The 14607-nt window shown below is 37.4% G+C and overlaps 1 protein-coding gene across 4 annotated transcripts in view; it reads left to right on the top strand.

The window, feature by feature from the left end:
* LOC110457164 overlaps positions 1-14607 on the top strand; it is a 34626-nt gene that overhangs the window by 6885 nt on the left and 13134 nt on the right. For all 4 annotated transcript variants that reach the window (XM_021508304.1, XM_021508330.1, XM_021508314.1 and 1 more), the window contains 13 exons: positions 1364-1487; positions 1663-1840; positions 2165-2343; positions 2814-2957; positions 3216-3377; positions 3692-3807; positions 6897-7023; positions 7656-7938; positions 8309-8503; positions 9174-9327; positions 10256-10415; positions 11068-11289; positions 11665-11811. In XM_021508304.1, the coding sequence (XP_021363979.1) occupies positions 1364-1487; positions 1663-1840; positions 2165-2343; positions 2814-2957; positions 3216-3377; positions 3692-3807; positions 6897-7023; positions 7656-7938; positions 8309-8503; positions 9174-9327; positions 10256-10415; positions 11068-11289; positions 11665-11811 (2191 nt within the window). The remainder of the gene's footprint in view (positions 1-1363; positions 1488-1662; positions 1841-2164; positions 2344-2813; positions 2958-3215; positions 3378-3691; positions 3808-6896; positions 7024-7655; positions 7939-8308; positions 8504-9173; positions 9328-10255; positions 10416-11067; positions 11290-11664; positions 11812-14607) is intronic.

The following is a 14607-nucleotide window of genomic DNA, read 5'->3' as shown; positions in this document are numbered from 1 at the left end:
GATGTAATTATGATATAGTCACAAACAGTTAGTTAATATAACGGACTTCTGTAAGGTAGCAGGGGAGGATGTGATTATAATATAGACACAAACAGTTAGTTAATATAACAGTCTTCTGAAAGGAACCAGGGGAGGATGTAATTATAATATAGTCACAACCAGTTAGTTAATATAACAGACTTCTGTAAGGAAGCAGGGGAGGATGTAATTATGATATAGTCACAAACAGTTAGTTAATATAACGGACTTCTGTAAGGTAGCAGGGGAGGATGTAGTTATAATATAGTCTCAAACAGTTAGTTAATATAACAGACTTCTGGAAGGTAGCAGGGGAGGATGTGATTATGATATAGTCACAAACAGTTAGTTAATATAACGGACCTCTGTAAGGTAGCAGGGGAGGATGTAATTATGATATAGTCACAAATAGTTAGTTAATATAACGGACCTCTGAAAGGTAGCAGGGGAGCATGTAATTATAATATAGTCACAAACAGTTAGGTAATATAACAGACTTCTGTAAGGTAGCAGGGGAGGATGTGATTATGATATAGTCACAAACAGTTAGTTAATATTACAGACTTCTGTAAGGTAGCAGGGGAGGATGTAATTATGATATAGTCACAAACAGTTAGTTAATATAACAGACTTCTGTAAGGTAGCAGGGGAGGATGTGATTATGATATAGTCACAAACAGTTAGGTAATATTACAGACTTCTGTAAGGTAGCAGGGGAGGATGTGATTATAATATAGTCACAAACAGTTAGTTTATATAACAGACTTCTGTAAGGTAGCAGGGGAGGATGTAATTAGAATATAGTCACAAACAGTTAGTTAATATAACAGTCTTCTGTAAGGTAGCAGGGGAGGATGTAATTATAATATAGTCACAAACAGTTAATTAATATTACAGACTTCTGTAAGGTAGCAGGGGAGGATGTAATTATAATATAGTCACAAACAGTTAGTTAATATAACGGACCTCTGAAAAGTAGCAGGGGAGGATCTAATTATAATATAGTCACAAACAGTTAGTTAATATAACGGACCTCTGAAAAGTAGCAGGGGAGGATGTAATTATAATATAGTCACAAACAGTTAGTTAATATAACAGACTTCTGTAAGGTAGCAGGGGAGGATGTAATTATGATATAGTCACAAACAGTTAGTTAATATAACAGACCTCTGAAAGGTAGCAGGGGAGGATGTGATTATAATATAGTCACAATTTTTTTGGAAATATATATTTTAGGTAATGACAAGTAGAAATTGATTTGACAAAAAGTATGGTTGGAACATGGAAATGCATTGCTGTCATTTAGTAAAATCATTGTTTCTAAATTTGGTGTTGCGTATTATAGAAACCTTGAGCGGATGTTACGAGAGCGCTTTGCCAAAGCTGTAGCTCGAGGTGTCCAGGATCTAAGGATCACTCGGGCCACCAACACACCGATCGCTGGCCTCATAGAAAATGCTGTTGTAGAGGTGGGTACATTTAGCTGTTATGATATTCAATAACAAATGTATGCAGTATATGTAAACTTTGTTATGAAAATCTTGAGTAGCTGTAAAATTGTTTAATGAACTGTGCATTAATAATTAAACATAACTTGAAATAAGATATTGATAATGATAACTAATAGTTTTCTTTTATCTTCAGACATATAACAAGACGACTGGCATGGTGGCGTTCCGTACGACTGAACACATGATTGAAGCTAGTCGGACACTCAATGTTCTCTACACGTTTGATCGTAGTTACGAGCCGTACCTCATACACTGGCTGTTCCCTCTCCAGGTCAGCTTCCAACAGCCGTCCAGCAAACCCACAGACAAAGGTACTGTTCATGTTACCTGTAGTTGTTTGCTTATTTTAGTTCGGGTAATAGTTAATAGGTATTTCTCCCACAACCGCTAAAGGTTGGCTCACTCCCCACTCATAAACCTGCTAGGAGTTGGTACACATGTAATACATGAGATGATTGATTATCTTGTTTTTCTAACTCTCTTTACTTAAATTTCAAATTGTAAAAGACACTCTGTAAACTTTTTTCACAAGTCCTGAGTCCTGAGATGGCTCTATAGCTGACCTCTCCAATGGTATGTGTTTCTGTTAAACAGTCTGCCCTGTAATGTGTACCAATATCCCCTCTATGTTACAGGTCAACATGTATATGAACTGGCTATGTATCTGGATCTTCTCAACAACTCGTGCTTCCCCACATGGATCCAAGTGTTTGCGATCGCGGAGACAGTGATGAATATACTGAGTCAGAGTGACCCTGATATGTATACCCACCTCAAGGCTATTGCCACTACCAACATTAAAATCAACAAAAAGGTACACAGTCAGCCCTTTCATACCTGTATTTACATAGATTAAGGTACAGTTCTTTACATTGTACTTTTATATGAAGGGACTCTTGACTTACTTACCTTGACCATTGTGTTATCTCAATTTGACCTTGCGTTTAGGTTTACCTGAGAAAACCTTGTTAGGATGACCTTGACCTTTGTGTTAGGTTTAAGCTTACTTAATTTTGCAATGTATGTGAACATTGATTAAAGTGTCCTGACATTGTGTGAAATTGACTTTACTTGACTTTGCTGTTTATGTACACCTGAAATGGCCTTGGTAGATCTGACCTTGACCTTTGTGTGAGGTTATCATACCTGAGTTTGCCTTGGTACTTCTCTTAACAGTTGGAATGTCTGTCACTGTTAAAAAACCCAAAGGTTCCACTCTCAGCTTGGTCATGAATATGTTAATGATGATGGGTATTGTTCACATTTACATGGATTATGTGACAGGAGTTCCTGGTCCAGTTGATCAGTGTAGAGAAAGCCAAGGCTGAGGAGCTACTCAAGGCCACACCAGGAAGTAAACGGGAGGAGAGCATGAACTCTGAACTCCTCGCTGACCCCCTCATCTTCCTCCGCCGCTGGATTGGGGAGGTCAGTAAAGTGTTAAAAAAATTGTTCTGTTGAAAAAAAAAGGCTACTGTAAGAGATCTCATCAATAAAGTGATATCAATATAGAATTGATTTGGAGAAGTTAATAAAGTCAGGTAGAATATATGACAACTACATTCCGTAAATATGATATATAACAGAAAAGGTAAAATTGAGCCACTGTGCTGTTTCACTCAGCTTTCCTCAACATTTTAAACAAAAATAACCTTAAAACAGTACAATGCTGGGTATTTTTTTCAGGGGTTTGTAAGTGTTTTGGACACACCTGGTATTATGTTTGTTTGGGACCAGTGTTTCCTGCAGGGTTGGCGGCCCTCTGTCCTCCAAAACTTCGCCACGGCCATCCTCATGCTGCTCAAACACAAGTTTATGAAGGCTAGGGACTACTCCAGCATGAAGGAGGTGAGACAAGAGTTGTACAGCACAAACCTCTGTATCCATACACTATAAAGTGGAACAGATACGTCTATATATATTGAGTATCATAGCTGGGTCATTTATCGAGAATATTCTGGTGTAAGGAAGGTAATTCTGGTGTAAGGAAGGTTACCCAGTTTTCACAAACCACATTACATAGAAAATAACAGAGAATGGCAGGTGTTGCTCCTTCACTGTAACTGTACGTGCTGTAAATAAAGAATCTTTACACTAAAAACAGAACACCAGTAGACATATGGTGAGAAACACTACTGTTCATCAACATTTTCTTGTTGTAGGTGTTTTTCTTTGAGCCCTGTAAGCTTTATACAGTGGATATTCAGATGGCCTGGATCCACCTTGAGAGTGGTAAAGACCTTATGGAAATTCCCTACCTCAACCGCCAGCGTCCTGTGTAAGTAAACCTCAGTCATATCTATATATAGAGAGTGGTAAAGACCTCACAGAGATTCCCTACCTCAACCGCCAGCGTCCTGTGTAAGTAAACCTCAGTCATATCTATATATATAGAGTGGTAAAGACCTCACAGAGATTCCCTACCTCAACCGCCAGCGTCCTGTGTAAGTAAACCTCAGTCATATCTATATATATAGAGTGGTAAAGACCTCACAGAGATTCCCTACCTCAACCGCCAGCGTCCTGTGTAAGTAAACCTCAGTCATATCTATATATATAGAGTGGTAAAGACCTCACAGAGATTCCCTACCTCAACCGCCAGCGTCCTGTGTAAGTAAACCTCAGTCATATCTATATATATAGAGTGGTAAAGACCTCACAGAGATTCCCTACCTCAACCGCCAGCGTCCTGTGTAAGTAAACCTCAGTCATATCTATATATATAGAGTGGTAAAGACCTCACAGAGATTCCCTACCTCAACCGCCAGCGTCCTGTGTAAGTAAACCTCAGTCATATCTATATATATAGAGTGGTAAAGACCTCACAGAGATTCCCTACCTCAACCGCCAGCGTCCTGTGTAAGTAAACCTCAGTCATATCTATATATATAGAGTGGTAAAGACCTCACAGAGATTCCCTACCTCAACCGCCAGCATCCTGTGTAAGTAAACCTCAGTCATATCTATATATATAGAGTGGTAAAGACCTCACAGAGATTCCCTACCTCAACCGCCAGCGTCCTGTGGAAGTAAACCTCAGACGTGATCAATAGTTCTTTGTGTAAGTAAATCTACAAACATATACAGACTTGATCCACTTTGATAGTAGTAAATTTCTCTACAACAACTGACAGCATTCTGTGTTAGTATAAGAATCTCTGGTTGAGGTATGATAATGGTAAGTATTATCTTCAACAGCAGACATTGTCCTTTGTGAGTATGTATACCCATAATCCCATCTACAGGCATAATCACCTGTCTTTGATAATGGTAAAGATTCACAAGAACAGCAGACAGTGTCCTGTATAATTATACAGCAGGAACACTTACAGATGGACTTCAGCCCACAAATACTGAGGCTCTGTATAGTAACTATTATTTTGTGAAGGATTTAATTTCACAAACTTGACTTTCCGAATGTATAACTATTCATGAATCCAAGTACCACTTGTATTCAATGATTTGAATGTTTGGGAAGAAAGATAAAATATTAAAACACATACAAGGTAAGTAAACAACCTTCAGTTATCAAATGTTAGGCAATGTACCATGATTACCAATTTTATATTGTTAATTTACTAACACAAATAGGAAAATAAATGTATTGTCTCTCATACCAATGGAAGCAGCCTGAATGGTAAGTTGCTCCGGATCAGTTCAACTGTATTTGTGACCATTTTTGTGTCTGCTCTTTTTTACTTGTGAGTCAATAAAGACATTTTACCTGGCTATAGATCTGAGAATTTGTCATCAAACTGTAAAAGTGGGAGAATTTTGTGATGTGGAAGTTTATTGATTTCTGATATTAAAACTAAATGTTCACTGCACATGCAAAGAATTATTGTCACACTATGGATATTGCAGTCACATTGCCAACATGAACATTTCCACAATACACTCTTCCAGATTTTGTTACTGCAGGACTGATGGAATCCTTAAATAAGGATATGTGGCAGTAAGTGGTGAAAGAGTATTCACCCTTGCTGAACATCTGGGTTTGATTGTTTCTAATACGGGAGATTTACGGTAGATTTTACTTGTTATAAATGTGCCATGTCACTGAACGTCAATATATAATGTTATTTTGAATTATCATGAAATTTGAATAATATCTTGTAGTATCTTTGGTAACGTTAAACAGACTGTTCTAATTGCAGCATCAGCAGTAATTTTAGATTTGAAATATTTCTAATATAAAAATATGTTTATCAAAACTTCCGAGTATCAACCGTTATTGGCATTTAATGATATTGTTCTATAGTGCTCACTAGACCATGAATGAATCGATTGATATCTTTAAATGCTGCTCTTTGTTAATGAGGTTTGGCTTGTATGTATACACATGTGGCATGCATTATTTTACTGTAGTGGGTACATTTCAATATGACATAGTATTAGCTGTGATAACGATACTCTATAGTACGAAATAGTTCTTCACTATTAAAACTACGCATTTTCTCAATCTTAATGGTGTCATGAATAACTATTTGGAAAAAGAAAAAAAGAAGTTTCGATACATTCATCCGTGCAGGTGAGTATAATAAAGACTTTCTCAGATATTGGCATTCTACGTGTCGGATCATAAAGAATCATAAAATACAATACAGGGATATCTACAGACACTAGTACTGATGGTCCAGTATATATCAGATAATACAGGATCATTTAATACCATTCACCAACATCTCCTGACGTAATGTTTACAGTGCCATACACGGTGTAGTACACACAATGACATGATATTTCCTGACAAATTAATGTTCTAGTACAGAGTCATACAAAGCCATTTAGTATCATACTACAGTAATAGAAGCATTGTTAAATGTTAAATCCTCATCAGTTGGGATATATCCATCACCAGTCCTCATGTTTTATATAACACACTATATAAATGAAATACTGTGTTACAGGATGCCTGCCTCTCATGGGGATGTATCTTGTGCTATATAACACACTGTTATGTTGAAATTCTTTGTTACAGGACGCCTGCCTCTCGTCTCAGTGGGGGTGTATCTTGTGCTATATAACACACCGTTATGTTGAAATTCTGTGTTACAGGACGCCTGCCTCTCGTCTTAGTGGGGGTGTATCTTGTGCTTTATAAACACACTGTAATGTTGAATTCTGTGTTTCAGTACGCCTGCCTCTCAACTCAGTGGGGGTGTATCTTGTGCTATAAAACACACTATAAAGTTAAAACTCTGTGTTACATGACGCATGCCTCTCGTCTCAGTGGGGGGTGTATCTTGTGTTATTTAACACACTGTAGTGTTGAAATTCTGTGTTACAGGACGCCTGCCTCTTGTCTCAGTGGGGGTGTATCTTGTGTTATATAACACACTGTAGTGTTGAAATTCTGTGTTACAGGACACCTGCCTCTCGCCTCAGTGGCGGTGTATCTATTGCTAGTCTACCTGTCCCTGGTTTCTTATCAACCTTTGGTATCAAGGACATTAGTTTGAAACTGGTGATCCCCACAACAGCTGTGTCAAAGGTAAGTTCATGTGAACCCTACGTTGTTTAAAAGGAAAATTATTTGATAAATATATGTCATGATCCTGCTTTAAATCTGTATAGCAGGAAGCATAAATATATAACAAAACATTCTCAAAACCTTCCTTTTAATAGGAGGTTTACATGTTCAAATCAATTCAATCATCAATACATTCTGCTGTATATCATTTTTGGAAAAATTCATGCATGCCAGAATTCTTGGAGACAATATGACAATATAAAGAAAAACATTTGTGATCATTTATAGTATGTCACATTTCATATAATAACATATTTTAAATATGTTATTAATGAAATGTGACAAACTATATATAAATGATCACATTGTTTTTCTTTATTTTTTTAGCTAAAATGACCGTATTGTTCAAAGTACAAGTAATGGGGTCTGATAGAAGAAATCGCTTGATAACGAAAAAAAAATCAGTCTTTGTTATTCAGGTTTTCATATATCACACATGATTTTAGAATATTTTTCCATTTTATTCAGTATTAAGAAAAGTATCAGTTTTATATTGTTTTAAAAACGAAAATAAGATTTATTAATTCAATGTCAAGTATGTTATATGATTTGAGATAAACAATAAATGTTGTTCCATTGTTTTCTCCCTCCAGGAACCTTGGCTCAATTACCTGAATGCCACCGAGCTGGTTCTCCATGTATCGATCTACTTCGGCAGTATCAAACTTCGGTCACGTATGTCCATGCATCCCGGATACACTGCTGTACAAACCAAAGACATGTACAAAAACATTTTGTACGAGATGCATTTCCCCCAGGACAAGTTTGTGTATGAGAGTATTGACATTTCCCAGTACGATGTGGAACGTGAGCTCGGGGCCCACCCCTATGCCCTTATTAGAATAGAGTACAAGAAACCTGCCTCACAACACCATGGTAAGTCACTCCTACAAGTACAACAAATCTTATTACTCCTGCTATAAGGATTAAGGAGACACTACTCTTACAGCCCTGAGATTATCAACCTGTTCCATGTTATTGATACTTAATGCTACAGATCTAGATTTGAGAAATGAAAACATGGCTGAAAAAAATAAACTGTTTTCATCTTGTCAATAGTTTCAAATGTTATGTTCTGTAAAACATTAAATGGGATCAGCATATAATAGATAAGTTGTTAAATCTTCATGTTGAAAATATGTTTTACTGATTTTGAAAGAATTAGGATTTTAGTGAAAAGTGTTAACAACTGGTAATTTTAACACATATTAAAATAATTGTATATCCTGACGACCCTCTTCTGTAGATGCCAGCAATGTCCAGCTGGGCTGGGCACGCGTGCCTCTGTTTTACCGTGACTCCCCAGGAGGACGAACATCTACAGACTCGGTGGATGTACAGTGGGCGCTGCAGGACGGAGAAAACAAACATTCTCTCCATTCCGGTGATGTGCCCGACACCCTCATCACAACCGTCCCTCAGACACCAAAGCAGACACCTGGTACGTATTGTCACTAGTGTACTACTCGTAGCTGTAAATCAGGTGACCTGTTACGATGGCTTTTTGTCATTGTTCTTTGTCCTCGTCTTTAAACACTGAGATGAATTTGGATCTCAGAAACAGTGTTAGATTTTGATGAAAGTTAGTGATAATCATTAACATTGGTTTGTATCAGTCTCTGTACTAGACATGGTCTTTGTCATAACCTGTTGCTGTCCATGTGTTGGTCAACTACCCCTCTGATGAGGGAGATTTGGTAATTACAGTACTGTAATAATTCCTTAGTTTTGTTTTGATATTATTGATACTCTTACAGTTCTATGAATGTTTTTGTTTGTTAGTATGTTGGGAAAGAACTGTCCCTTCCATTGGTATGTAATATATATATTGACAATATTGTATGCATTGACGTTAATTACCAAGAGGGTGGTCAGTCATTCTTTCCTATTATTTTTTCACTATTCAAATTACTTGTATTTTATAAAATACATACTTGTTTTCTGACAGAAAGGCAATTAAGGAAAATCAGCTTTAACAGGTACTTGGCTATCTGTAGTTACTGGTTAAACACAACACTGTTAGTGTTACTACTGTGTGTAATACATTTAGTAAGGAGGAAAACAATTAAAGTAGTCTGAATAGGAATTAAGTGTTGACTTAACTCCTACAGAAGGACTCCTGGGATACAGCTCTGAACTTGGTGCCATCGTATATGAACCCAAACATGAGCCGAAGTCCAAAAAGAAGGTGGAAGCGATCAAAGTGATCACCCCCCCACCAGAGACGCCCGTCGAGGATGAAGAGGAGGAGGAGGAAGAGAAAGTGTAAGTCTCTTCCCACTCATATATAGGGTTGGATTTTTTTTATGAAAAGTTCTTTATACACACCCAATAAGATTTCTATGTGACGTTTCGATGACTAGTATGATATGTACACTGTCACCGGTCTGATGAGGGTAATCCATACTTACCAACTGGAAGGAAACGTTTAGAGATAAAGCTTTTACTTCGGCACTAAATAATTGTGTTCTCTGTAATTAATTAAAACAATAAGCAGAAAGCTGGCTCCAGAATTTGTTTAGTTTTAGATATTTATATAGTTTATTTTGTCTAATTGTCAAGCCACACTAAAACAACTCATGCTAGTCAAGGTTCAGTTCCATACCTTATTCCAGGCTGCTTTAATTTATTGCATTTCAAAAGTTTAGACCAAAATCTTTTGTTAATTTTATGAAGAAGGGATTAGAGGACTTGGTGTCAGATCTGATGTCTGACTAGCCTTTACAAACACCAGGCCTTTAGCACTAGTCTTGCTGTTTGCCAAGTGGTCAGCCTGGCTTACCTCTGAAGATGTTGCTTTAAAAATTAGATGCACTGGTCATCCCTACCCTCTACAGGGATCAAAGATCAAATTTAATACCAGTGTCCTGTTCAAGGTGTAAAAGCTGTAGTTGAATTTCATATCATATATAAACTATATTTATTTTACAATAATTATGAAACAAGTTGTATAACTTGTTTTTGCCTGCGTGGAAGCATTAAGGGGTCTTGATATAAGAGGAAGCTGGAGAATCAAGAGACAACCCATGTGGGTGGGCAGGTGACCCCATATTTTTTCACGTCCGATCAGAGAATCACATCCCAGCCATCTTATTGAAAGGCAAGTGCAGCTATACACTGCTCCACCCGACCATTACATTTTGAATCAATTCATCTCTTCCACCATAAATTACGTGACACCTGTGTTTTACAGAGAGGAGGTTGTTCGCACTCCTGATGAACTGCTTGATCCCTGGGTGGAGCACAATCCTTTTGCCTCCAGAAAAGATCCAGAACCCACTGGTCTCAACTCTAGGTTTGATTTGTACATCGATGCTGTCCACTTCATACCTGACAACGCCTCCATCATTAAGGTGAGTAGAGCCAGCAGCCTCCATGCTGTAAATCGGGAGTATTTTCTATTCGACAGGTAGAAGACTGTGTTAGATTTGGCACCTGTTGTTATAATGTGATCAGGTGTTAATATTTCTGTAGTGGTCCAGAACAAGGCCTGTCTCACCTTCCATCTCTCTCTAGTGGTCCTTTGGACCAGTCCTGTAGGCTTTACCCTATATGTTTCTAGCGTTGCTGTTAATAAGTGCTGTGTTGTTTACCTCACCTTCCTGTGGTGGTTCTATGTACTATCAGGGATTATGAACTGTTTGACACCATGTTATGGGAGTTATTTTTTCAAGTTCAGCTGTGCAAGTGGTGATAAATAATGTCAAAAAACTTGATTGCCATATGGCCCATTCTTTTGGTATATGAGGTTTGGTCCTTTCCATAGAGATATATATATATTGCGGTTGGGGGTACGTGTAAGAAATGTATATTTGTTAAGCTTAACATTTTTTCTTCTTTCTCATTATTACCATAGAATTTTGTTTTTGTCAATATTGATGAGATTAAACATTCATTGAGGTGGATCAAATGAATTGTCTATGTTTAATTTAACATGTACATTTAACTGGACTTGTAGGGCCGTTCATAAACTCTAACAGCTAGTTGTGATTTGTTCACCTATAGGTTACTGGTATCATAGGGGCGCCAGACATGACGCGAGTTTTACTAGCTCTCCCAGAGCTCAGAAGTTCAGCTCGCAACCCCAGATTTATGTTCCGATTGGAATTTAATGAAGAGCAGAAAGATCTGAATCCGCAGATGGTGGCCTTCCTGCGTGTCTATACATATGATATCTTTTCTGAAGATATCTCCGTCATAGGAAGTGTGTTTGTCCCCATCTTTAATGTAAGTATGTTTTCTGTGTGTTTTTAAACCTTCCCGCAAATAACGTTTGGGGATATATAGGAATCACCCTGTACGTGCGTCTCACCATGAACTTAGCGCAACTTCTCCTAAATTGTTTGTTGCATTTTTTCATACCTCGGTACAGTGAAAGTACAGAAAAGCTGGGTGATGTGTTGAATTCACATATTTAATCACCCTAAAAAAAAAAGTAATGCAAAGAAGGATTTAGCATGAAAAGTCCCGATGTTACCAGTAAATTTCAAATTGCACAATAGTTTACTAAGAGAGGCACCTTATTGAACAAGGTAGGGATGATATATGGCCTGTCTTTCACCTAATTATGTAATCAATTAGATGGCAAACTTATTTTTACAGAAAGGGAAGCTCAACGTGGGTGGTCACCAGTACCGGCTACGTAATGGTGTACCGAGGAACAAGGCAAGGTACAAGGTCACAGATCTGGACCAGTTCAAGGTTGTGCCTGCATCCTCCATTCTTGTTAGAATTTTGCATCATGAACAGGTAGGGACAGCACAATATCAGGTTGAGGTATTAATTGAATGCTACATAAGATAGTACATAACACTAATTACAAATCCATACACTTCCACAGAAATATACATTAACATTTTATTGAGAAGATATATTTACCTTGTACTTTATATTAGCTATATAAATAATGCCAAACCGATCGCGATATATACGCGAATATCAGTGATACAGGTATATTGACACACAGTGGTTCAAAGCCAATACATATACTCTCTACCTGCACATGTATGTCTACAGTTTCAGCATGGAAAGATCAGCTTTTTACCCCCTGGAGGGTGGGGCTGAGGGGGAGGATAGCCCTGTGCAAAATTGCACACACTAAACTGTGACATCATAAAAAGTGAATCGTGATATTTACACGTCAGAAGTGCCTTTGAACCTGTCAAACTACTGTCGGTGGAGTTGTTTCTGAAATAATAGGATGAGAGAAAATTCTTATCCCTTACCTTGAGGGTGTAACAGAGAAAATCTCTAATCCTCAGAGTGATTATTTGGTTAAGTTAAATGTCAATTATGGTCTGAAACAATGCAAAACCTTAATTCCTCATTTTCATGCATTGATAACAATTCCACAGTCAGTTGATAGTTGATAAATGGCTAATTCAGTGGGTCCAACTTAATATATTTACATTTGCATGGCATTGTCACTATATAGCCTCTTTGAAAGCTGTGTCGTTGATGGGACTTAAATTACCAAGCATCACGAGACACAATTCTTAGCATATTAATACAACACTGACCGGAACTACAATATCCAATATTAATAAACATGACGGCTGCCGAAATATCGCTGGGCATTGTGAGATTTGACAATGCCATTGTAAATTTATGTGCAAAATAAAAAATAAAATAAAAAACACTTTTATTACAACGAAAACAAGACCAATGTCTGCAATATCGTACAAAATGCACATTGGTTGAAATCACCAATGCCGGCAATGGAAACAATTTTAACGCTCATGCAATTTATCAGAAATATCGTCTGTCACACTGCAATGATCAACAGGGGTTCGTTACAAATGTCTGAAATACACATATTCTATAGACCTACTGACACATATGTTACAGACCTACTGATATAAGTCACAGCACACATAAACATTTAAGACATTTGTAACGAACCTGTGCTTCGTCGCAAGATCACTCACTTCAAACGCTATCAGTTTCACGCGTCTCGCATCCATCATTCCTCAGTTTCTGACGACATGTCAAATAACGAGGATGTTATAGAATCTACCGACTGTTGTCAGGTTCCCATACAATCAACACATAAATTCACGCCTGGATTCTTCACAAAATGAGCAAAGAGAAAAGTTTGAATTAACTTCCAAAAATAACTCCCTCGTGGAGGGCAAGGGCGGATTTACGGTGTTCACTGTATTTGTCCATGCGAGAAATTTGTTCCGGGGGAAAATCGAAACAATTTCAAATCTAACTTTCAGCTCAGAGTTCCATTGATAAACTTAAATCACCCTTTAGACATATCATACGCAATTGTATTGATACTGAATTGTGGAATAAAATTGAAGTGTTTGTTAACTTTGTTTGCCAATCAGCACGTGACAATACGCTGTTCAAACTATTGAACGAAATTTTGTGAACTGTCGATAAGGCGGGCATTTTTAATTTTGAATATAAATTATAAGTTAAAAAAGAACATAAGAGGCAGAGAAAACGTAAATATAAGTATTGAACTGTTTTTGTATGGTATTTATGATCTATTTGAATGACACAGCTTTGCAAGCAAACAAATCATAATGCGCAAACTTGGACCATACATGTGTCTTATATTCATAACCCATGGATTATAAACCATGCATAATATAAATGAATGTGGTCTACAATTCGCGGTCCAGTGACTTTCACAGCATCTTTCTTAATGTTGAGTTTTTGCGTTCAGCTGTGTTTTACATGCTGTATCTCAAACATTTAAAGTGTTAGACTAACTAAACATGGACTGTAGTTATTTGAGACATAGTTCATTTTAAATCATGCATCATATGCTGAATGTGGCCTATATTTCACAGTCCAGTGACTTTGGCAACATCTTCATCAACGTTAAGTTTTGTGTTCAGCTGTGTGTATCTCAAACATTTAAAGTGTTAGACTATGTAATTAAACTTGGACTTCAAGTTGGGATGATCATTACCATCTTAAGGGTTACAGCGTCCATGTTGTAAAGGAATCGGACAGCAACCATGGCTGCAGTATACTTGCTTCTGATTAGACAAAATTCAGATATTGTTCGATTTCGACCTACAAATTTTGTATGTAGGTGTATTTTGTCACTGTGAACTCAGCTGCAACATCCGTTTTCTGATTTGACATAATGGTCACCTATACTGGCTTCTGATTGGTCGAAATTCAGTTATTTTTCGATTTCAATCAAATTTGGTAAGTACATGTATTTTGGCACTGCGAACTCAGCCGCAACATCCATTTTCTGATTTGACAAAATGGCCACTGTATATTTTCTTCTGATTGGTCAAAATTCAGTTATTGTTTGATTTCGCTAAAAATCAGTATGTACCGTATGTGTATTTTTAGGTCACCTGAGCTTTGCTCAAGTGACCTATTCCAATCGCTTTTCGTCCGTCGTGCGTCGTGCGTAAACTTTTACATTTTCAACTTCTTCTCAAGAACCAGTGGATGGATTTTTTTCAAACTTGGTCAGAATCATCCTTGGTAGATGAGGCTTCAAAATTGTAAAATTGGGATTCCTACCCCAACCCCTGGGGCCAGGGCGGGGCCCCAAAGGGAAAATTA

The sequence above is a fragment of the Mizuhopecten yessoensis genome, unplaced genomic scaffold, assembly GCF_002113885.1.
Source record: "Mizuhopecten yessoensis strain PY_sf001 unplaced genomic scaffold, ASM211388v2 scaffold1091, whole genome shotgun sequence".
NCBI classification, from domain to species: Eukaryota; Metazoa; Mollusca; class Bivalvia; order Pectinida; family Pectinidae; genus Mizuhopecten; species Mizuhopecten yessoensis.
Note: the sequence above shows the minus strand (reverse complement) of the source record. Positions and strands in the feature narration are given on the sequence as shown.